This window comes from Centrocercus urophasianus, unplaced genomic scaffold (genome assembly GCF_019232065.1).
Source record: "Centrocercus urophasianus isolate 14NV4802_14NV808 unplaced genomic scaffold, USGS_Curo_1.0 seq_23, whole genome shotgun sequence".
In the NCBI taxonomy this organism is placed as follows: Eukaryota; Metazoa; Chordata; class Aves; order Galliformes; family Phasianidae; genus Centrocercus; species Centrocercus urophasianus.
The window spans coordinates 14,033,759-14,058,650 of NW_024884789.1; the positions used below are offsets into that span (position 1 = coordinate 14,033,759).

The following is a 24,892-nucleotide window of genomic DNA, read 5'->3' on the forward strand; positions in this document are numbered from 1 at the left end:
TGGTGCTTCCCCTTACCATTAATCTCAACTGAAATCCGTTAAAGTAGACGTAACAAAAATGTTGGAAATCTGTGAAGTACTTTAATTACACCCTCACTCATCTAAATGCAGTCTTTCTTGCTCATGAGAGTAAATTGTAACCCAACTTCTGGTTAAAATTACCCATTTTTGGAGTGTTTTCTTGATTACGTGTTGTTATCTCCAGGAAAAAAAAAAAGCACCAAAAAAACTAAGTAAAACCTTTTGTAGCAATTCTTGACTTGCTTTTTTTTCTTCTTCTTTAAAAAATCATCAAACTATTACTTTAAAGATATTCTTCCCCCCCTTTTTTAGTTCCTGTTTCTGGTTCTCATGTGGCTGCCTCTGCTTGTCAGCATTCTTTGAGCAGTTTCCTACCAACTGGAAAACAGAGGGATACAAGGAACATTGATCTACACTTAAAGCCAAGGGCTTTGCAAACAGTCTCAAAAGAACGACCACACTCTTTAGTGGACCTTAAGGCCTATAAAGATACAAAAATTTTAGTGGCAAAATTTTTGGAACATTCAAACTGTAATCTCCCTCCAGAAGTACGTCATGTAGTGAACAGTATACGATCAGTAATAAAATCTGATGAGAGACACATGGAAGAAGCCATCTTCAGTGCCAATATTATAGACCAGGTAGGCCACAAATGTTCTAAAGATTTGTTCGACTCTGATAGACACATATTGTATGGAAATGTTTTTACACTTTTAAATATTTCAAAGAATTATTACAGAAGTTCTTTTATAATAACATGGCTTCAGTAAGAAATAACTAACGTTTATCAAGGGGTAATGTGTTACACGCTGAGGAAGTCATAAATGTATTGAAAATTCTTCATCCAGACCCAGTGCTGGTAATGCCCTCACCATCTCCAGGGCGATTTTACACATTGGTAATCATAACTTGCCATTGCCAAGGTCTTTCTACACCTGGGACATACTATTCCATGCATGCATTTGTGTTCATATATAGAGGTACGGATTCCAGAACTGACAACTGACTTGGGTCTGTTTTTTTCAGGCAGCTGTGTCTGTACAGCATAAGCTACTAGCTGAAAAGAAAGAGTGGATAAACAAGTAGAACCACAATCTATCGAAGCAGAACACTGCAGTTATCCTTAAACCTGGCTAGAAGAATGACAATGATCCTTGCTATTTATAAGAAAAATAATTGATAATTTTGTGCTTTTCCAAATGAAAGAATAGTACATCTTCTTACCACAAGATAGAGCAAAGCAGATGCAGGGTTTGGAAGGAATTATAAAACAAAGGAATTAGTAGAGGCAGCAACTTTTATAATCTAATACATGTTTAATAATAAGTCATTTTTGGGGAAGGAAGGTGATAAATCACCTCTTGATAGTACTGTTACCAGTGATAGATATAGAAATGAAATTCCTTTTATATGGCTAGGTTTGATAAGCAGACTGTTCCTGACACTGACTGACTGTGTTCAGGTTGACAGAAGACTTTCCACAGATATGAATTGATGATTAAGGGTGGACACCTGGGTCTGCTGGTTTTACCTTCTGAGATACTTAATATGTGTGGCATTAGTTTGCTGATCCTTAAATGGGGTAAATTTGCTAAGTATTTAAACAGTAATATAATAACATCTAAACTGCATGTGAAGTAGCTTGAAGTTTAGCAGGAAGCACGCACCATTTGCAGTCTTGCTGCAAGATTGCCTTTTGCTAACTATGAAGTAGAACAAAGATGGAGCATTGTATCATTTAACTCAAGTCAAATTAGTAGAAAAGCAGTACTACCATGACATACTTAGAGTGACAGTATGGAATCAACTTTTAACATTTTTATTCTTTACAATATTTGCAGGCCATTAAATCCTCAGGGTTAGAAAGCTGAAAACAAAAACAATATATTTTAAAAAAAAACACCATAATTTCTCACAGAATTGGAGAGTGTGAAGGAACACGAGTGTTCATGTAGCTCATAAAACTAGAAACTCATAGCACAGTTCTTACCCTGTGCACATCTCTTTGCTCCAAGGGGTCACGTGTGTGGGGGTTTTTTCACAGTAAAGAAATCATTTCAGGAAAGGTATTTTTTCAGCCAGAAAACAGCATTCTTTTATAAAAGTCCAGGCCATCCCAGCAGTCTACGTAAGTGACAGGATTTTGGTGAAATGGCTGTATAATTCAGATTTGTGAAGCAGGCTGATCATTCTTTAACTCCAAAATGTTTATCAGGCTTGCAAGGTTTTAGTTCTTTCCCACCTTCACCGAAGCATCTCTTTCTCCTAAGACAAACAGATGAGTTTAATTTACTCCAGACTTGCATTTTTTTCTTATAAAGCAGAACTGTCTTCTTTTCCACCAGTTTCCTTTCCACTCCTATACAGAGCAACAAGTATTTGTTTGCTCCTTTGTTGATTTAATACTGTGGTACAGGTGCAACACCTGATACCTTTAAAGTCTGACTTTGCTTTCCAATAGCCAGCTATGACCAGGTGTAAAAGCAGAGGTGGGATAGACTCTGGGTGGGTGCATAACATGCATCTTCTTTGGTGGAGCTCCAGCACTCGGTAACTTATCTTATGTTCAGAGGCCAAACCTTTTAAATGGAAAAAAATGTTTACCCTGTTGTCTCCACTTTTTTCCCTCTCCATTCCTGCCCTTTTGAACAGGTAATTACAAGTTCCCAGCTGGGTGTGAATACCTCTAGAAAGCGACTTCAGGAAGACCTTCATCTTCAGAGTTGTGGTGCTCTGAGCTCTCCAGTGGCCTTCTTACGCAGGTCCCGTATCACTCGCAGTTTAGAGCGGGACAGGCCTCGCAGTTTAATTGGAGTTTGCCAGGAGACCAGCCTTTGAAAATACTGACAGGTATGTGATTCCAGCAGAGAGAATTAAGGAAGAAACCAGGACTGGGAGAAATGCGAGTAGTGGATGGCTTAAAAAGGAAGAAGTGTCTTCCTTTGGAATTCTACTTTTTTTCCAACAGCAGGAAGAGAACACCTGTTTTTCTGAATGTAAATTTCAGCCCTGAATTTTGAAAAAAAAAAATAACTGATTTATTAGTAAACTCATAACAAATGTTTTCCCGACCAGGAATGCATATATTTCACTGTACTTATAGAAATGCTGCTGATGCTGTCTAGCATTTCTTCAAAACCATTGCAAAACCACCACAGACTGGCTGTACAACTTAGAAGTTGTATTTATTTAATGTACCTCAAGGTGTTTTAACTACTATCAGTGTTTTAATAAAAAGTATTTCTGGACTTTGCTTTTTCAACAACTGATTTGGATAGAACTGTAAAGATGATTGATATGCACAGAGTGCTGCTTCTAATTCATTTTTCCTGTGTCTTACATGCCAGGCTAACTGATCTGCTGTATTATTCTTTCCCTCTTAACTTCTGCAATGTGTTGCCCCTTTAAATAATACAGAAGGCTGTGGTGTGGTTTATTTTTACTTTGTTCTCAATGGTCATGAGGTTGTTAGTGGAGTAGCACATGCTACTGAAAACTGACGTTTTAGGTACTCTGTGAATTGTGGCCAACAGGTGCATTAGGGAAGAATGAAATGGCTGAAATTCTGCATTTCCAATAAGGTTTTCTAAGCTTGTAAACATCAGGTGATCAGAAACAAGATGAATTTTTATCTAGCAGAGCCATGAACAATTGCAAAAAGAATTGTTATGCCAATTAGTAGTTTGAACATTTGTATTACTAAAACATTTCCTTGTGGCTCTGCTGCATTTTTATTTGAATTATCTTAGGGAAAAGAAAAAAAAGGTAAGTATTGTTCACGCTAATTTGATTACCAGCATAAACAGAGCTCTACCAGCTCTTCCGGTGCAAGATTAATCCTGGCTCTCTCAGAGGAAAATGGAAAGGCCTCAAACAACAAGATTCTCTTAAAGAACCTACCACAAGTTTTGATGTTTCAGGGTTTTAATTTTTTTGCAGCAGTGCTTGTCAGTAGCATTACAGTTTCCGTTTGAGGTTTAGTCATATACTGCTTTCATTTGTGTCATTCTGAGCTGGGCTGACGTCCTTTGAAAAGGTCACAAAGGAATGTAGCTGAAGATGAATAGTTTAATTTTTATGGAATAATCCATTTGGAAGTATACCATGCTTCCATATTGATGTGAACTTACAGTGACATCCAGTGGCAACAAGGTAATTTCCAATGCTATTGGAAAGCAGCAGCTCTAAAGATGACACATTAATTACTAATTAGAGAGAAAATTCTCTTCAAAAAACAATCTGTGACCTTTGCAACTGCACTTAGTTGAAGAATTAAATGGTAGTTGAATTCTTTACAATGTAAAGTTGTGGAACAAACAAAATAAGCGTGCTTTCTTTGTTACTTCAGATTTATTAGTGATAATAGGTTAATTCTTTCCTAAGGTCAGTTGCATGCAACACACTACTCCTTGAAGTACAGTCATCTAAAGACCTTTAGTTACTGCATGATAAGGCTTATTAAGTCACAGTGTATTTTCCTCAAGGTTTTGCCCCCTCTGCACCCTCAACCCCCTTCTCCTCCAAAAAAAAAAAAACCTAGACAAAAAGTTACACCAATTAACATTTATCGCATAAAGAATACAACTTTACTACTATTTTTTTAAAATCTACACACATTCCAGTACTGCTGATGGTGCTAGGTTATTTGTTGAAACAATTTACATTCAGAACACATTGCCCCCAGAAATAAGAATGCTTTATAAAAAAAACAACAGAAAACAGGTAAGCATGGCTTTCCCATTTTGAGCTCAGATTAACAAAGAATATGCAAAAATTAAAAGAAAAAAACAGCCCAACACATACATTACACAAACTGTGCAATAAGTCATCCATGAAATCACTCAGTTAAATCATAAAAATCACAAGCATTAAAAATAAATATGTATCTAAATAAATATTTTGATTTTTATCTTGTGGCAATTATTCTTTATTTAGCATATGAAACACTTGTTACATGTTTATGTTCACACCTTGCCAAACAGGTTACACTTGTCATAACAATACCAAGTACTACAGTGGTTTTCTTTACATTAGAATCTAAAAGGTTTAACTGCACACATTCTTTTCCACTGAAATACCATCTATTCAGCACCAGTTTTAAAATTACACAATGCTCTTGGACCACTTTATGGACTGGGATTCTTTTTTATAGCTTCCTAGCCATAGTTTTCTCAATTGCTTATCTTTGCCATTTGTTGTAGTCTCAGTTATCAAGTTTTCACATTCATCGTGTTATCAAACAGGACAGACATACATACATCACTCCACATAAAGGTTACAAATAAATATGAGAAAAGAGTTTAGAAGATGTTGCAAAATACTTCAATGCTTTACAAAGATTTTGTGTCAGTGATTATTGTCCTTGACCATCCTTCTCATCACTTTTTGACAAAGAAATAAAAAGGAGAGGAAAAACAGACACCTGTCTGTTCCTTGTTTCGGAGTCCTCATGGCAGCTTCAAAGCCTTTCATTTGTACAAAATACAAAATTCTCTTCAGCTATGAGGGCTTTGGTGGAATCGTTAATTCATTCGGCTTTGATGGAATCATTTAATCATTCTCCTGCAAGAGTCGCATGCTAGATGTATAGGGGTGTTTCTTGCCCAGTTAGAAGCCTGAACATGGCAGCTGGCATAGTCTTCATATGAATCTGTTGGTTGATTTACACAAAAATTAGCAGAATTGCTTTCTACTAGTTTTAAGTAATTCATAAGGCCCAGTTTGTCTCTCCCATTTGTTCCTACGGATGTGAATGTTACCAAAATTTCATCCATTCTCTGGATGTGAGAAGCTGTTTTGCTGCATTTTATTTTTTCAATGACAGCTGACAGGAAGTCCCCTCATATAGCTAAGAAGATGTTTAAATACTTTTTGTTGTTATACTCTACTCCAATTACAGACATTAAAGAAAAAAGGCAGCACAAACTTTTCTGAAAATTGAATCTGCTGCTCTAATGTTAACTGAACTTGCATTTTCTTCAACTTTGCTCCCAAATTTGAGGGTCATTTTATTTGTTTTTCTCCTGATCAATGAATGTTTGAACACAAAATTTGATCTTTATCACCTGATAATTAAATGCCAATCCAGGGATTAGGGAACCAGGTTCTTGCATAGCTAGCATATTTGTTTTTACAAAGAGAACTGTGGTAAGCATCAGAGGGTGTCAGGTAATCAGTTGTACAGAAACTTGCTAGCACCAGTAAAGCAGCTATCAGACTATATGAGGCTAAGAACTGTGTGCTTTACTAACTGTTCATTCTCTTGGTCTCTTCATGCTGAAAAAAGAAGAAAAAAAAAACTTTCATAATGCTCTCGTGTTTAAAGAGCTTTTGTGCAGCAGAGGTACCACAAAGACATGGAAGTTCTCTTGAAATCTACATGGCTTTGTTTCTGCCAACATGCATGGACCGCATGTACTCTGAATTCTTTTTCAAGCACCATTTTCCAGAGGAAAAGAAGTTACCTCTGATTTTTTTGCAGAGGAGGTAGTGGAAGATCTGGCCAGGGTTGTGTATGATCCTATTCTAAATTGAGTAGATTTTGGTAAACCAGAGGATCTTGTTCATCCTTTGATGATTTCTCTAAAAGTACTGCAGAGAGGTGTCTTATTCCCAAGGTAAGTTGGAAATGTTCCATCAGAGTGAATTGAAATACATATGAATTTTAATCTCAGCTCTTTGAACACTGATTTATTTTTACAGCAGGTGCTGTAGTCAGAAGTTAAGAGACATAGCTAACGTGCTTAATTGATTCCTTCCTTTAACAGACTGGTTTAATTCAAACAGCAGGCTGAGGTTCAGAATCATGCCACACACTCTTGAAATGAGTGTAAAAACTGAACATACATCTAAGTGTTCAAAGATGTTTTGTTAATTGTTATCAGTGCTCAACTCCAATCTACTGAGTTGATGGTTTTAATACTATGTTAAGACATTTTTCAACTGATTTTTTTGACAGTTTTAAGTCTTTGATAAAAATTGAAGATTATTTAGTTAATACTTTTCTTACCTCTCCCACTGAGTTAGACAGTGCTTGTACTATCTTCTCGTGAGCAGTTGCAACAACACTCTGTCCATTGATCTCAATAATACGATGACCCACTCTAACCCCTCCCCTCTCAGCTATTCCACCTCGCATCAAGCTGCAAATCTACCAAGAAAAAGCAAAAGTTATTAAAGATTAGAAATGTCAAAATATAGCAGTTAATAGGATTTAGTACACCATACCGAGAGGTGACACCATAGAGACTTCAGAAGATACCAGCAGAAAGCAATGAGCAGTACTACAAGGTATCAGTGGTCTACCATTTTTCAAAATTTATGGAAATTACCATTTTTACTTTCATTCTTCTGGACTGGAATGTGTAAACATGTACAAGGATGCACCTAGCCGCAGGGCAGGAGCAGCAGAAGTGGAGTTATGGGGAAAAGAGAAGTTTTACGTTCTGTTGGGATAAGAAAGTGATTCTTTTGAAAACTATTTCTCACTGTACCACCTGGACTCTTTCTGAAATTACCACATTGTTCTTTCTGAACAATCAGATGTAAAAAACAACTAGAATACAAATTAATTTACAACAGCAAACTTTTCATATACATGGAAAAAACTGACATAAAGCTTAATCCACAATCATTAATTCTGGGGAAACACTGATGTAGGCTGAATGAAAGGACGACGACGTGTAGGTGTTCTGTACTGAAAGGTAGAGAGGGGTCTTAAATGAGCACATTCTTATTACAGGCTGTTATCAGCAAACTAATTGAATAGTGAACGATGACAGCTTGTTTTCTGTACCTCTGCAGGCTGGAAAAGGGCACTGCCCTCCCGAGCCACCGCTTTTCTCCATGTTTTATAGTGCTGCTGAATAGAGAGATTTTAGGACAAAGAAGGCAGATCAGGCCACTGTTTCAACTGGCGTTCACAGGTACCAGTAAAGACATACGCACAGTTCTTTGTTTTTTTTTTTTAATTTTATGCCTAATATTATAGGAAATAATTCTGTAAGAATTCTGTTTATTAGGCATAATCTTAACAGTCACTGATATTTGAATTGATTCTGAGGTAACAAAATGCTTTGTGTATAGGCAGAAGGAATACAGCTCAATGCAGCACGGTGATCTTCATTAAAAAACTGTCTTCTCTGCAATATCTGTGCTGTGATGGGGCCTTCCTGTCAGTCTAGACAGATGTGCATTGGATGGAAATCCCTGCTAAATTGTTTCAAAAGACCTAAGCTGATACAGCACGTAAGGGAGGTGAAATTGAGCAGAGCTCACCATGCTGTGCTGTACCTATTGCTTACTGAGAAGAATCTGTTCTTGGAGAAAAAGAAATGAGTCCTACAGGAATAGCACCCAGTGATGGCTGCTTCTGCAGCTACTGTCAATGGTTATAATCATATGCCAAGAATTATTTGTTGACATCTTATAGTTTGCTCTGGGCTAAATGTAAGTATGATAAGATGTGGCTTGTGTCTCAGCAAGTTTATAATTTAATTCAGAAACAAATATAGTATGTGGGAAGATGGACAAGCTAGCATAAAATGAGGGTAAAACACTGTGGTTGAGCAGTATCTTTTCTGTTTGACTACTGGTTTTCCTCGAAGTCCTCTTTGCAAATATCAGTGCTCAGAGAAATGAAATCCTTACTCAAATTCAGGGTGTCTAATATGAGGAAGGAAAATATATAGATCTTCATTTATTATCAAACAAACAAATAAAACCCACCTTCTTTAACATTATGAAAAAGTTTATCCTACGGTGATACTTATCTTGCAGCAGCCACTTTATAATGAGTGGCTGAGCTTCGGCCACAGTGACTCTGAAATTGCTTCTGCTGGACTCTAATGATTAGAGGCACCATCAAGACCTTTCACAGAATGAGCATCTTGAATTTCAGTGCGTTGTTGTACAGGTTGCCTACCTTCTAATCGTAGCCCTAACAAGATAAGCTGCATTACACAGATCTTCACCTGACTCTTATACAAAGCTTCTCATTTAACTCACTGTTGAAATTTGTTCAGTGCTTTTGGGGATTGTATGAAGCCGTGTGACAGGACAAGAGCAGAATGTGCCAAAGGAAACCCTATACATACATTTTATCAAATAAAATAACACAGGCCATACAACCAACTGAAATAAAAGCTTTCAGAGCAAATGGAAATGTTGCATTTAACCCCACTGGCATAAAGGGAAAGATAATGGCTTGTGTATCTATCTAGAGCATTTTTTTTCTTCGGGGGCACTCAAAACGCTTTTAGTACCGGTGAATTACTAACAGCCTCAGACATAGGAAGTGGTCTCTTATTCTCATTCAAGAACATTATCCCTCTCCAGGGAGAGGATTCAGCTTCCTTTTTATAAGCATTAGATATTTTAATGAGGTAGAAAAAGGAACAGATGCAGATCTCAAGTGGCTCTGACTAACTTCACAGATCACGCTGTGCTAGAGGCAGAGTGCAGATGTAAGGAAATGCATTGCACTTCTAGCACAGATTTATGTGGCTCCTGTATTTGTGAGTGACTGATGAAAACAGCTTGAGGCTTCAGTCTCCAGCCCACATACGTGAGATGTATTTGGCTGGCAAGTTTAAGGTGAGCTGTCCTTAAGTAAATGAGATTCAGCCAGGACTGTTTACCTTGCTATCATAGTTGTGAAATATGGCAACTATTATTAAAAAAAGCATAACTGATCTGGATCTTGTAAGCAAGAGCCTGTGCTCTATTTACTCTGTAAACAGAGAGAAAAAATAAAGTAAGCCATACTAGTTGAATCTACTCAGCTGTTACGTATTCTGTAGTGTCTTAGGCAAGTTGCAGTGAATCCCATGTGAAACTTCAGTCCCATCAGTTTTTGCCCATTGTGTATCAAAATATTGACTGTGAGACAGTTCAAGACAAATTGTCTTCTCTGAGCAAATACCTAAATACAACCTATTAAACCAGGTTTCTCATCATCTCATACCTATAGTTCTCTATTTAAGCCCTGTATGATTTTTTCCTTTAAAAGTTTACACAAGTATAAACAAAGGCAAGAAAGCAAGAACTATTTATCAGTTTGGTTAACTTTCACCTAGTCTTACTGTAGTTTTAGATAGAATTCTGCTGGATGAGGGATGGGTAGATACACTTGTCAGAGGAAGTGAATGAGCATCCCAGAGTTTGCTGACAAGTGGTAGATTATTAGCAGTGTGCCTCTATCATAATGAAGGAAACAAGAAAATGATGTGGTGTGAAAAGTCGATTTGTGTTTGGATATGAATTTTACAAGAAATGTGGCATAATAATTTTCAAAAGATGGCTGATAGGTTGCTTTAATTCACCTTCCCATCACACAACATTTCTGCCACTTGTTTCATATCTCGATATGTTGTTTCATATGCACGATATTTTAGTTTTTTTTCCTAACGTTTTAAAGTTCAAATTTCAGTTTTCTTTTATAAGTGTTCAATGAAGCTACTGCAGAAGCTTTCAAGAGCCATGCAGAATATCTGCAATATCTGCAATTACCAATGCAAGAACAATTCTGCAAATATAATACTAGATTTGTGCAGTTGTGCTGTTCACTAACTAAAACTTCCAAAAGCTAGTTCCTCTACTGCTCCCTGAGGCACCATTTTAGGATTTACATGAGTTAAGCTATACGGAAGACACAAACTAAAGCAGTCACCTGCAGCAATCCAGTCTCTGCATCTTCCTGATATCCTAAAAAAACAAATCCCAGATCAATTACTACTTCTGTATGTTCAGGTTGTTTGTGGTCTATTCACAAAGACAATAGCTGTACATTCTGCATAGATGAGATAGGCAGCTTGAAAAGGAATTACCACAAAACTGCTATCAGAAGAGGAACAGAAGTAAGCACCAGATGCATGCATAATGAGGTAATTGCACAGCAGTAGGAGAGATTTAATTATACCTGATCTGGCAAGCTACTTGTTTTTTCACTGTGCTAATGCTAAGCCAAACAAAAGATCAGGATGTTGTTTCCCATCATGTTTATAACAATTGTTAGCATTTAGAAGAATGTTTTTTAGAAGTGTTAAACTACCAGGAAAATATACTTTGCAAAGTCATATTTTCAAATGTTAGTTGAAGTAAGGGAGATGTTTATCTGAGCAAGAAATTACAGCACCAGAATCCAGTCTACTTAGCAGCCTAACAAAGTTGCTATTTTATATATTTAATGTATTTATATTAAGCTCTTCTTTTTGTTCTTTGGCTTTTATATCCAAACACAGACGCTTCATAAATTGAATGTATTTTATAAGCCTTTCTTTGTTTTCAATGAAGGGTTCCTGCTGAGTTTGGTAAACTTCCTGTTGGATGTCATCTAAATGTTACTAATGTAAAAACAGTGATTTGTGACCATCCGTAGTGGTGAATACAACAAACGTCCAGTAGATGGAGAGAACACACCATGAAAGGAAACAACCAATGTGTGCAGGAGTGAGGCTCCAAGTGTATAAGAGATGGTCAGATGGGACAGTTTGATTGTCTCTCGGACTGTTAGCACCCTGCAAGGACATGTGTTTCCTTTACTCTGCCTTGGCCAGATTCTTTTCCTGCAGCCCTGACCCACCCCTGATAGTACTGTGACAGGCCTCCCAAAAGAGGTGATAGATGCACTGTAGTTCTGCTCATTGTTCCTTAAATGTATTTTCTCTTTTTATCATTGCACCATCTGTACATACTGGACTTCTCAAGGATGGCAATTAGGAAATAAATCTCTGCCTCACACAATATGCTGCTCTCAGCATCCTCTGTGGAATCTCGGAAAATCAGATCGCAACACTTGGGAAATGCTAATGCTGAGTGCACTGCCAGTATTGTCCAGACCCTCTAAACATACATGTATATAGGTGAAACAGGTTTAAAGGTGTGTAAAGGAGGACAGAAATACTACGATTGATTTTCCTGTATTTTTGTTTTTGTAGACTTCTGTCTACTCAAGTATCAGAGTATTAATCCCAAACGGGATACTTCAAACCCCTGCTTCTAAAGGACATCAGCCCGGGGGGAGGTATCACATCATAGTATTTCCAGCTGGATAAAGCCTTGTAGTAACATTGTTCACACCAGCCTGCTGTGACCACACAACAATATGTGATCTTAGGTAGGAACACGTAAAACTTCAGTACAATAATTTCTCAGCAATAGTTGGTATAGCTGAGAATCCACTAAGGAGCCACCTGCTTCCCAAAGCATAGTACATCTCATAGACAGTATAAACAGGGACCTGCTACTCTTTTCAAGGGTGACAAACAAATCTGGCAAATTCAATCAATGAGTTCCACAGAACTGGGAACCACAGCCCACAGTCCCTTTTTAATGCACTTTTCTGTGTGGATAGCCTGATTTTATTTTATTTTTATAGACTGAAAGAAGAGGAAAAGGTGATGGTCCTGCATTGCAGGTGGTCCTTAATGCTGTATCAGCCCTCAAAAACAATGGGTGGCTACCTGAGCTAACAGTGCCCTGGAAGTTTGCTTTGTACCAGAAAATGGCTTGGGCAAGAAGAGCTATGAGAAAAGAACCCTGAGCTGCAGTGGGTGAGTGTTACTTGTCACACCTGTTCTCCTGTTTTACTGTGGTTGCAGGGAAACTGCTGCATGCAGAGAAGGGAAAGGGATACTTAGGCCACAACTCCTTTTTCTTTTTTAAACTTGTAGTGAGAGAGGCTTAGCTTTAACCAGAGGCAGTCACAGTTATATTCCTGTGTCTGCTTTTCAAGATGCAGTCCACTACCGTATAATCCAAATAAGTTCTACACAGTAGAAGAAAAATTAAAGCCTTAGTGAGACTGTGCTGAAAGAAAAAAAAAAGATCAGAGCTAAGATTAGGAAGTTAGAATTGCAAAAATCTGTTTCAGTATTACTGCTTTCCTTGAAACTCAGGCACACTAATGCCAGAATCGTGTATATATTAGCTGATCCAGATATTGCACCAAACAACCTGAACTATAGCAGCACTTCTTTTGGTGTTATTTCCCATATGTTATCAGAGTTAATTGTAAGGTTTTGATTAATTAATGAATCAGAGTATAAAACCTGAGGTCTTGGAATGTAGGTATAAATCAATATGAGTTAACTGCAATTCATTACAAAAAAATACAAAATAGATTTAACAACTGTTTTGGTTCTGTGTAGGATCTCCAAGTAGAGAAGCTGTGAAGGCAGTAGCTGGTAGAGACTATTGACAAACATGGACATATCCAACCTCCAAAAACTAATTAACAAATCATTGAAGTTGATGATAATTTTCAGTGAATTTAATTTTCAGATAATTTTCAGCCCATAAATATGTATGCAATACACATCTAGCTTGAGATGAATACAACATGAAGGTGCCTGCAAACTTACACACTAACCAGGAAGAAGTTCTCCAAATCTATAGATTCTGAGATAGGGGCACGTGAAAGGAATTTTTCAATATTTCAGTGTATTTCTTCTTCAGAAAAACATAGCTACTGAACACAGAAACTTACAATTCCATTCTGTACGCTGAATCCCAGCTGGTATTTCAAGTCTGGCCGTTTTATGAGTACAGTAGTGACGGGAGGGCAGCTGACAATGTTCAGTTTGACTTGTGTCTGATTCTTGAGACCCTGTAAAACATCCCAAAAGATATTTCTCAAAGAGATTTTAATTTGATCTTTCATTAAGTTTCCTAATTGCAAGACTGTAAAATGGTTGTTTTGGGAGACAACAGCTGGAGTTAACAGAAGTCAGTTGTGAACCTAGAGATACATGTCTCTATTTCATTAACAGTACTGTATTTCCTAAGCTGTTTGGCCCAGCAATGCCCATTAAAGCCTTAACTTTAATTACCATTAAATCTTTCAAGTCAAGAATTACTAAAACTGACTACTGCCTGCCCTTTACCAGTATCTGGCTAATTAATCTGCTGCTGATCTTAGTTATATTTGAACAGATATTAGATTTCATCTCAGTACTTAAAGGTAATGCATCCTGAGATTGCATTGTGTCTGAGGAATCTTCATACATTTACTTGGTCTGTCCTACAGTCTACCAGGTTCCCATTCAGCCTCCTGTGAATTCATCTACATTGAGCTCAAGAGCAGCATTGTAGATTTTGATATTCAGATTTTAATTTGGAGTCTGTGGGGAAGCATGAAACTTAAAGATAATTATGCTGGACAGGTTTTTCATACATGGCCTTGTTTGGTACAGTCCAATAACAGAGGTATCGCCAGATTTTCCAGCTCTAACTTTCTGTACATTATCACCCCTGAACTTCTGTTTCCAAGTCTACATTTTGTTAGTGACAGATTCCTTATTTCTCATACATAAAATCACATCTGCTAAACATCTACAGGGTTGCGTGTCAGAGTATCGTATCTCTGCTAGTTCACAATCTACAGCTTATAGAGGCAAGTTTGGGGTACCTTTATGATCCCTTGGCATGTTGCAAGAGGTAGACCAACTAAACTGGTCCCATTAATAGACATAATCTGGTCCCCAATGCTTAGTTTTCCTGAACGGGCTGCAGGGCCTCCATTCATCATGTTTGCCAGGATAACAGTGGGTAGAATGGATCCCCATCCAGATTCCACAATCACTACTCCAAGAATTTCTCCCTTCTGTTTTTCTAGCTGGAGCTGCAATTAGAAAGAAAATTTAAAATTTAAAAAAAAAAAAAAAAAAAGAAGAAGAAGAAAGGAAAAAAAAACCCTTTTTCCTTTGATTTGTCCAGATTTGGGCACTGGCATCTCAGTTGTTCCTGACTGACACCTAAAAATTACAAAAATAATCCCATTTTTTGCCACTGCATAGTAGCATGACTTCAAAAAGGCAGTTAGAACTGTATTTAGCATAGTTGTTTCTTTTGAGGGGCTTTTCAGGCAGCTTCCAGTTGCTTGTTCTGGGTGGTAAGGTATGTCCTTATGATAAACAGAAAACCTAACATTTCATGTTAACTACAGAAGATGGTGAAACTGAATACCAAATGCATGAGTGCCAATGTCCTTGGGATCTAGCAATCATGGGAGGCTGCAGTGTTTTGTGGCTAAGGCAGCGGCTGGAGCACAAGTGTGAGTTCAGCTCCACCTCTACCATCAGAGTGCAGGTCTGCTCTTGATCTCAGGATTTCACCCTCAAACCTGTCCTCATCTTGAGGCAAGGACCCACGGCTTATTATTACCGTTAACACTACTGAATGCACTTGTGCCTAGCATGTTAGTCTCAGATTCCTGATGCGCTGATATTTAAATATGGTGATGTTAACAGTTCATAGCATCATAAAGAGGAATAAAAATTGATAATATATTCTTTAACAAACTAATAGGAATTGATTTCTTCCAAATGAAAAACATTGTATCTACAACCTGTACTATGCAAAGTTTACAACTCTTCTGCAGTCAGATCAGCTTTCTGAACTCAAAAGCAACAAGGGCAAGAGAATCTGTACTTCAAAGGAATCACAAAGGCCACTTGTTGAAGCCATCTGCCAAGGCTTTGAACCACTATGCCACTACTCTGTCACTGTTCAAACTTTCATAAGCCAGTTAGAAACAAAGGTGCTACAGAAAGTTATCTCTTTTAATCACTTTGAAATGTTATATACTTGCATTTTTATGTTTCAATTCTTAAATGATTACTTCTCCAACTGAATGTTCCCTTGTCTGCTACAGGAGACATACTTTGTCATGTTTATATGTAATACATGAGAACACTTTACTGATATCTAGTGAGTGTAGTCATGTTACACAGCACATCAAATCCTAACATCTCTTATCTGGAGGTACAGGTGGAAAATGCTCTCTTTCCAAGAACACACATATGAGACTCTATAATGCTAAGAAAAAAAATGATGAAAGCAGGAAAACTGTGACTGAAGGATTAGGCAATAGGAATTCAAATCAAAGTAAGTTGCTTTAGGACTCAGCATGGGAACTCTACCTTTGGAACACAGACCAAGTCCCCATCACAATCCAGCAGTGTAAGGTAAGAGCAGAGTTTAGGTGCAATTACAGTTAACATGTTCTCGTTTGGAATGCTCAGTATTGCAATGACCTACATGAGAAATGTAAAGTGTGAAATATTTTGTTAATGTTAGGAGTTACAATTAAGTAATTCAGGGGTAATTAAAGGAAATTCTTGCCTTTTTATGCATTTTAAGTGTTAAACTCCATTTCTTGTCACAGTTTTGCTTGTGTTCTACTACATGAGATACTAGCATGCCCAGTGTCACAGCATCCTGGACATGTGGTTCTTTTCTCTCTCAAGAAAGTAATATCTTACAGTGGGCATGAAAATAGATTGCCATCTCTCTCTGTCAATACATTGGTAAAACATGAAAGCACTTTACATGGTGTACTGCACAGAGGTCATAATCAAATGGTGTAAGCACAGAGGTCATTTATTCAGAGGTAAAAGTTTTGATCAGTGGAAGCAGAAAGAACCTGGACTTTTTTTTTTAAATTTTGAAAGTGACTTTAGTAGCACAGTTCTGATGAAACAATGCATCTTGAGATGTTAAATCATCCTTAAAATGCCAAAGAAATTCCCAGGAGAACTACATTCATCTGAAAAAGACAGATCAGTCTGAAATGAAGATTCCAAAGCTAGTTTACCTCTTTGCAGTTTTCTGAATTGGAAAAGTGTATGAGATCATCGTTGTACATCTCCTGGGTATTGATGATGTCACTGTACTCTTTCTGACTGAGATCCTCAGGGTTAATTCCATTGGCTCTTAAAAACTCCTGGTAAGCTACGCTGAAAGCCTGACCAATAGACTGAGCTATCAGCTGTGCCTATAATATAAAATAAAAAAAGAGCTGAGGGAAAGATCTGAAACAATAAGAAACGAGACACTGGATTTAAGACAAAGTCAAACAATCCTGTGAAGTTGCTATGTTAGTATGTATATGAAATCACTTTAAGGTCAGTTGTATAGAAAAAGTGCCTTATATCCAAAATCAAATTGCAAACTCCATTAAAAAAAAAAAAAGCCTTGTATCAGTGAGGGACAGTTTTCAGAATAACACGGTCACAGGCTGTGCTTTTCACCACAGTGTATTTACAAGAGTGATGAGAGCTGTTGCTAAGCTTTCACATGACTTCATGGACATGTACAAGCAGTGATTTTGGCTGTAGTGTCACCGATGCTTTTCCATCTTAGTTTTATACAACTGAAGACACTGCTTCAGTAAAAACGTGTGCTCTCCCATTACTGCTGTGACATCTCTCATGTTCCCAGCAAACCAGTAATAGCTCCACTTGACCACTAGATATCTACAGTTACCACCTTTGCACTAATAGTGTGAGAGATGCTTTCAAGACCATAGCCAGAGCCATGAGTACAGCTTTCTCATGCTAACTACCCCAAACCCCCTGTATCTTTATTAACTTTTTTTAGCATTTATCTGGGTATGGATTTTACTATAGTATGTAATATAAGCTGACTTCCCTTTAAAGTGGGCTGTATGGTGTGTACAGTTAATCAAACATTACAGTTACAGATATTTAGATGTGCCAGAATACGTATGCATTAGAAAGAAATTGACAGAAATTGATGATAATGATAGTGATTTCTTTGCATATTTACCTTACTGCACACAGATTAAGACACTAATCTACTGTCATAAAATTTACTTTCTGGTTCCACTAGGTGGCAATGGAACACAGGGAAAAAGGCAGAGGTAAGTAAAAGGAACTTGGGTCTTTTTTTTTTCTTCCCCTCAGGCTTACAGGGGAATGCCAAGTTGGGGTTTATGTATTTGTAGTTTTCAGGAACTGTAATCTATCATTAGAGAATATGAGTAATGTTACTCCCAGTGATCTGAAGAATATAACTCCCTAAAGATACTCGTAATGAAAACTATAAAACTCTTCTGGAAATGCAGCACAACTGCTTAGACAGTAGGCCATACCAAGTACAGTATGATGCACAAGGTTTTCTGAACAACATAAGTCTAAGTCTTTTCTACCTATGAGAGAAACAGTGCTTTCTTCTTTGATGCTACATTACGTGGTGAAGTACACAAAAGCACCAATCCGCATGACTGGAAAACAAGGGTATGTTTAGCCTGTAGCCAGTCACTTCCTATTCCTTCACATTTTAAAATATCTCAACTCTTGTAAGAATAATTCATCAATACCACGATGTTTGTAGTTGTGCAGAAGTCATCAAGAATGTTTCTGTCTCATTCCATCAGTAGTTTATCACCAGTCCTTATCAACTTACTAACTCCAGTGTAATTGCTTTCTTTTCCTGCCCATTACTTTTTTCCTCACCTTCTCAAAACTAACATGCCTGGATGTTATATTCTTATTGCTAGCAGTAGACAGTAATTACATTTCAATTTCATCTGTATTTGCAAATTTTTATGAATGTTTTTGAAAGCCTTCAGTATTATGCACAGCTTAGAGATAATGTAATTCAGTTCTTGAAAAGATGACTGCAGCAGAGCAGTTTCAGAGCTCAGATGTAGGTCTGAGAACAGTTTCAGTCTAGAGCTCCAACCTTTTGACAGCACCATTTCTCCTTCACAAGCTTAATTGCTTTAAAATAAAGAAGATGTTTGCTTAGCTCACAAACTGTGCAACCTGATAATTATGACTGAAGGGATATATATATTTTTAAATTCGTATAATAGAAATTATATTTAAAGCTGTTGCTATAAAATGGTGGTCAGAAATGTTTAGTTCTGCCTATAACTCATACTGTATTTCAGCTTTTCCAATTAAAAACAGATAACAAATTTTACGGTTTGGTATTTTTTTCCATATGTATTGAAGTCCTCAGGTCTGCTGCTTTAGACATGAGTATCTTCTATTTAGCTACAAAACAATGCCTAGACAGATGATGGCAACAAAGCAAGGTTATCTACCTCTGCCATAAGAGATAAGGGCATAGCACACCATGAATTTTCACAGGGCTGAAACGGATATGTACAGAATTCTTCTGCAACCACTAGTTCTGCAGTCCTATTTTGAGAATGGTTCCAAGTACATCCATCCAATTTTCAGTTGCATCGGAAATACTGAAAGAACCTAAATTCTCAAGCAGTCACTCCATTTCTTTCTTAAAGTGCTTCTTAGTATTTACGGCTGTCGTGGAATTGAATCTCAGAGTTTGACTGAAATTATCCTTTCTGTTGCACAGATGTTCTGAAGCAATAGTTGAAGTTCTTCCTACGTACTATAGCCTTTTGCTGAAGAACTACTGAACACTTTTGGTTGTGAAGAAACATTTTTCCAAATAGAGAGAATGAGACTTTCTTAGCTCCACTGCATTTATTCAAAAGCTTCTATTTCTTTATCTTTGCTTGGGATGGGAAAAAAAAAGAGAACTGAAAAAATTAACTGAATGTTTGTGTTCTTAAATACCAAAGGATCAAGTTGCATCTTTGAGAAGGAGTGCATGTACCAACCAGAGGTAAGTAAGCATCTTGTGCCACAACTGCCAAATTGGTAGATGTTCTTAGCAACTTGGCTTCAGTCTGAAAGAACCAGAATGGTTCCACCCCATTGCCTCCCATCTTGGAGTCTTGCATACCTGGCAATCTTCTGGACTAGGGAATCTAATCTAGGATTATCTACTTCATGTCTCATAAATTCATTTTAGCCATGGAAGGTCAGACAACTCAAGGTAACTAAGGCAGATGGAGAAGCATTGCTGAAAGAACAGAAATGATTCAATGATCATTTGATTTGACTGAGATAACTGGAGACAGAAAACGTAAGAATATGGACTGTTTTTCCCCAGATCAGCTCTAGCTTCAGTCAGAAAAAAATTACTGACAACAAAAACTCATTCAAAAAATTACATGTAATTTCATTCTCCAAGTGATTCATTTTTTGAATAGAGTTTAATTCAGTTTACTTACATCCTCTGATTCGAAGACATGGCATATCATTTTATACTGCTTCTTTCCTTCCTGGGCACCAGGTGTTGTTTCAATGCAGTCTTGAGAAGCTGATCTCGGCATGCGGCGTCGTGCCATTAAAACCACAATGTTACCAATGTCAGCAATGTAGGAGATTGTGCGCAGTGCATGATCCATCATTGTTTCCTGCATAACACAAAGAGAAACATTTTTCATACCTGCTGTTACTTTACAAATGCTGCATCTTCTCTCTTGGATGATCTGCTTGAGAACAACAAAAACTGCAGCTCTGCTGGCAATACCAATGCAGTTCATGGGCAGGAACTCTGAAGGCATGTTCATGGTTCAAGACATCAGCTTTGGTGGAAGTGCTGCCTGTGCAGATGCAACATGGTAAAGCAGTAACAACGATCTATACTAATGTTTTCTAAACAATTTCATGCTGTCGGAAAATTACATTTCACTTTCGTGTTTGTTCTGCTAAATGAAGCAGATGCATTTCACAGTGACAGAACAAGTTTCAGCAGTCATCTCAGTATGAGAAAATGTTAAATTTCCTGATTTTTTTTTTTTTTGTATTTATGTTTTTCAGTAGCAATAATATGTAAAATATTATCTTTTAATTGTGATTGATTTTGTTTATGTCCTACAAGAATACTAATGCATAAGATAATGTTTTCTTATATACAGCAAAGGCATACTTTCCATCTTTATAAATACTGTTCATTGCTGGCAAAAGTGCATAGCTAATGGTGGTGGTTCTGTTGAAAAAGAGTGTTTTGTAGCTGAGAATTTGCTCTACCAAATAGTGTTGTTGTGCTCTTCGTATCTGTTGTAGTTTCCATAGAAATAAAGAGGAGGCATTACTTTTTAGAGTAAACTTTCTATTTATTGCTCAAAGTGAAAACACATGGAAACATAATAGTGTGATTGGTCAAACCAGCTGAAGTTTTGACCTTCAGTGAACAACTAAAAACATGCACCAAGTTTTACCTGAATCAGAATGCAGAAGTACTTATTAGTCAATTGTTTTGTTTTGCTTTACTTTATGATCTCTATTAGTTTTATGTCATATTGTTTTCTTGTTGTCCAACATATATTTGGTTCTTGGCTAAGACTGAGTTTGTCTCTACTGCTTTTGGCATCTGCTTGAATATATATGTACAGATATTTCTAATTTGAAGAAACAGGACAAAAAAACCTATAGGTTCATTAGTTTTTTTGAGTGTTGTACTTTTGGCAGGTGGTTGTTGTTTGTGTGGTTTGTTGTTTTTGTATTGTTGTGGGGTTTTTTTAATTCCTCTGTTGTCCATTCTCATTGTATGAAGGCTGCTTTCCTGTTTTCAGGGAAGTTTTATTATTGTATTCAATGCATTTTATTTTATTGCTAGTGATTCTTAGTGTAAATCTGGATATCCTACTGGGCAGCATGAGATCAGTTTTTACATAGTTCAGTCATATTAGATGACTGACGTACCCTCCTTGGTATGTCAGCAGTAGCAGTGTTTCTCTTGATATCTGATCTTCCTTAAAAAAAAACAAAACACCTTACTGAGATATGAGACAACACACAATTTTCATTGTTTTATGTAAGCATCGGCATCACTTATATAAATAGCTGGCTTCTACTTTACCATTAGGAGAACAAATCTCTAAGGCCTAACAGAAGAAGAGTGTCAAGTTGACAAGTAATTAAGAATTTCAGTGTGATTTAACTTGACAGAGAAAAATGCTGATTGTTTCTTAGAGCCACCTGTCTTATTTAAGAGAATCATTATCCATAAAATAATTTTAATGATTCTTCTCAGTCTTAAAAGAAAATGTTCTATGCTTATATCTATGCTATGAAAAGAGGTGATGGTCAAGAGATGGTTGGGGGTTCTTTCTAAGGTTTGCAGGGGCTCATTAGGATTTATAACACCACTCTCAGTATGGAAAAATGTTTTATAATGGACATCTCTCAGCAGGATGTTGGGAGCTCTGCAGAGGTAATTGCTGTTCAGCAGTCTGCAATGAGTATATGTAAGGGTGTAATCATACCTGCAATATTCACAAGAGTGAATGGACCTGGGAAAATGAAGGCATTTATCTCACCTGCCAAAAAAGCCTTTGTGTTTATCGTCACACAGAAGTTACTCAGAGGATTTTTTTTTACTTTCCCCTTGTAGGAGTGAAAGCAGTAATTCCCCCATTCCATCCCATCTTTTGGTTAACTGATGCAATTATATTTTGGAATAAGGTAAATATTATATAATGACTGTAAGCGTGTATCAGTCTTTACTTCTTGCTTTCATTCCATATGCCATTCCAATCTATTTTCCATTACCTTTATCTCATTTTCACTTTTTTTTTAACCTTTCCACAATCCCCCCATCTCTGCCCTGCCTATCCGCTTTATTTTTTCACTTATCCTTTGTCAATAGCACCATCCACTCAATTCTTCCTATCTTTTTATTTGTCCTTAAAAATTCTGTCTTTTTCAAGACTCCTTTCTGGCTTCTGTCCACCTTTCCTTTACAAAGTATCTCCTTTCTTTCCATGGAGCTCTCCTAGAATCCCTGTTGCTGTCCTCGAAACTCAGAAGGAAAGCCTAAGCATTATTCTTTGAAGTGCAGTAGTCCTGTGGCAGTGTGACTCAATCTGAGAAGCCAAACGATTTTATGTAACCAATCATCCAGCAGGGACTCAGTACATACAGTTGTCACTTGTATATCTTTTTATCTGCTAGCTTTCCCAGTTGCTTCACTCCCACCTTCTTTCCACTGGATAAGTAAGAAGAGGCGAAAGGCTGCTCTGATATTTCTGCTGCTTTTGTGCATGTAAATCCACAGCAGTCAGGAAAGAGCCGCTCTTGTGCAAAGCAGGTATGTGACCAAACCTAGGAATGCTTCTACCAAGTCTGCTAAGGAGGTGGTGGTCACCTTGGGCTGAATATTTTCAGTAACTAAACACCAGGGAACTAAAAAGTGGCACAGGGACCGTTTTAGTGCCATCAGAGCTGGTCTTATTTTGACAGAGCAATATAACCTTAATGGTGCTAGTCATCATATTCAGCCCTACTGCACATCATCATTTAACTGAGAACATTACGTTTCTAATTGGCTGCTACCTCATGTGAGCTATGCAGTGCTACAGGTGGATTGAAACATGGATGGCACGCTGCAGATATAGGATTTATGTAATTGATAAAGCCATGGAATAACAGACTGCCTCTGCCAGCTGCCACACCAGCTGAAGTAGATCTATGATAATTACACTACTCAAGAAACTTTACGAGCTCTGAAAAAATATTACCAGGCCAAAGAAGCAAAGCATGCCAACAGCAGAATTTAAAAGTTCCTTACAGCATTCTGAAAGACTCACTGTACAAAAAGAAAAAAACACCAAGCATGTGTAGACAGTTTGTAACCCCACTATTGCTCTTTTTGATCAGATCATACTGGACATCATTCCTTGTGGTAAATAATATTTTAAATGCTTTTCTAGTGTTATCTCAAATGAATCAGGAAAGTAAGATAATAGTTACTCTGACAAAATGTTTGTGGTGTGCTCAAAGGATTTTTATATATATATATATATATTTTTTTTTAATTGCTGTTCAGGCTTTAAGTACTTCAAGAGTGAAGTGCTTAGATGGAAGAGATAGGGTGAATTACACTAAGACTAGCATTTGCTTAACAAAGACAAGTCCCTGCTTTACCCACTAACAAAAGGTAGCTGTTAATTTATCAATAATTGTGTTTAGCTGTCCTTACAATTACTAGCATTTTATTTTGCACAAATGCAAAAATTTGTCCAACTTTGATGATACGCTCTTGGATAATGCGCAAAAAAAGGCTGACATAACAAATAGTTGTATTGGTCATCATTATAGATGAAGTGCAGTACTGGGACTGATTATGGTTGGCAGATTGTAAATAGTTCTGCCAAGTTAGATACTTTGTTCTGTTCTGTATCTGGTGCCACTCTATGGCATGTTAAGGACATGCTTATGATAAAAGAAAACTGAGGAATTTACTGGAGATGTTATAATTACCCACACATTAACAGATGCTAACTCTATCTTAAATTTTAGGAAGAAGTAGGTGTCTGCCTTGCTAATAAAACAAATACAGTGATCAAAAATAACATAAAATCCTGCATGTAGAATTCTACATTTGTAGGCACTGTATTTAGTAAAGATCTTTTCCTCTTTAGCCATGGTATTTCTGAACTCTGATCTTATAAACCAAGCTAAAAGTTTAATAACCATTTTCTGTTTCCCTCTTCCAAGTTGTTCATGAAAATATGGAAGAGTATTACATCAAAACATGCTTCTGAGTCCCCTCTGCTCTTTATATTCCTGTCTACATGGCAACATATCAGTTAAGTATCAATAAGTACACTGAAAAATGTTTGGCCTGCTTGTATCTCCTCTATCCAAATGATATAATCTAGAAAAAGTTACATGAGACAGCAATTAAAAGCCTTATTCAAGTTAGTAGGTGATGTTGGCTGCTTCTCTGCTGTGGACAAATATATTCCCTTGTCACAAAAGAAAATTATTGATTTGACATGATTTACTTCTGACAAACCTGTGCTGATGCTTGCTTTTCTCCAAATGGTTGGTTTATTTTGGCATCTGACAGTTAAACTTTTCTGTAATTCTTGGTGCTACTTTAAAAAAAAAAAAAAGACTGAAACTATGTTCATAATTTCTGGAAAAATATAATTGAAACAATGTCATTAAATTGCTCCAATGATTTTCCCAAACATAACAAGATGAATTTTCCTGTGCCCCTCTAATTTCGATATATCTAAGAAAACTAGATATTTTCTAGACGTTTCTTTATTGTAGCTGGAGGTCTATTATCTATTGTTTTCAGCTGTTATTAGCTGCATACAGTGGAGACTTTTAATAAAAAACAGAGCAAAAACATTAGTAACATGTTCCTTCTCTGAGCCTCTTGTAAGAGTGAAAATTTGACTATATTTCTGTAAGCGTGGCTGTAGAGTAAGAGATGTTGTGAGATGATGATA

At 37.0% G+C, this 24,892-nt stretch overlaps 2 protein-coding genes across 3 annotated transcripts in view; one reads left to right on the forward strand and one right to left on the reverse strand.

The window, feature by feature from the left end:
- FAM189A1 (family with sequence similarity 189 member A1) overlaps positions 1-4,074 on the forward strand; it is a 103,792-nt gene extending 99,718 nt beyond the window's left edge. Inside the window, exons 11-12 of the mRNA XM_042824739.1 lie at positions 334-662; positions 2,674-4,074. Of these exons, the coding sequence (XP_042680673.1) occupies positions 334-662; positions 2,674-2,859 (515 nt within the window). The 3' untranslated portion in view covers positions 2,860-4,074. The remainder of the gene's footprint in view (positions 1-333; positions 663-2,673) is intronic.
- A 1,385-nt stretch (positions 4,075-5,459) lies between these two features.
- APBA2 (amyloid beta precursor protein binding family A member 2) overlaps positions 5,460-24,892 on the reverse strand; it is a 39,018-nt gene continuing 19,585 nt past the window's right edge. For both annotated transcript variants that reach the window (XM_042824738.1, XM_042824737.1), the window contains 6 exons: positions 19,874-20,059; positions 16,616-16,795; positions 14,429-14,641; positions 13,508-13,627; positions 7,031-7,171; positions 5,460-5,671 (listed from right to left, as the gene is read on the reverse strand). In XM_042824738.1, coding sequence (XP_042680672.1) covers positions 5,600-5,671; positions 7,031-7,171; positions 13,508-13,627; positions 14,429-14,641; positions 16,616-16,795; positions 19,874-20,059 — 912 coding nt within the window. In that variant the 3' untranslated portion in view covers positions 5,460-5,599. The remainder of the gene's footprint in view (positions 5,672-7,030; positions 7,172-13,507; positions 13,628-14,428; positions 14,642-16,615; positions 16,796-19,873; positions 20,060-24,892) is intronic.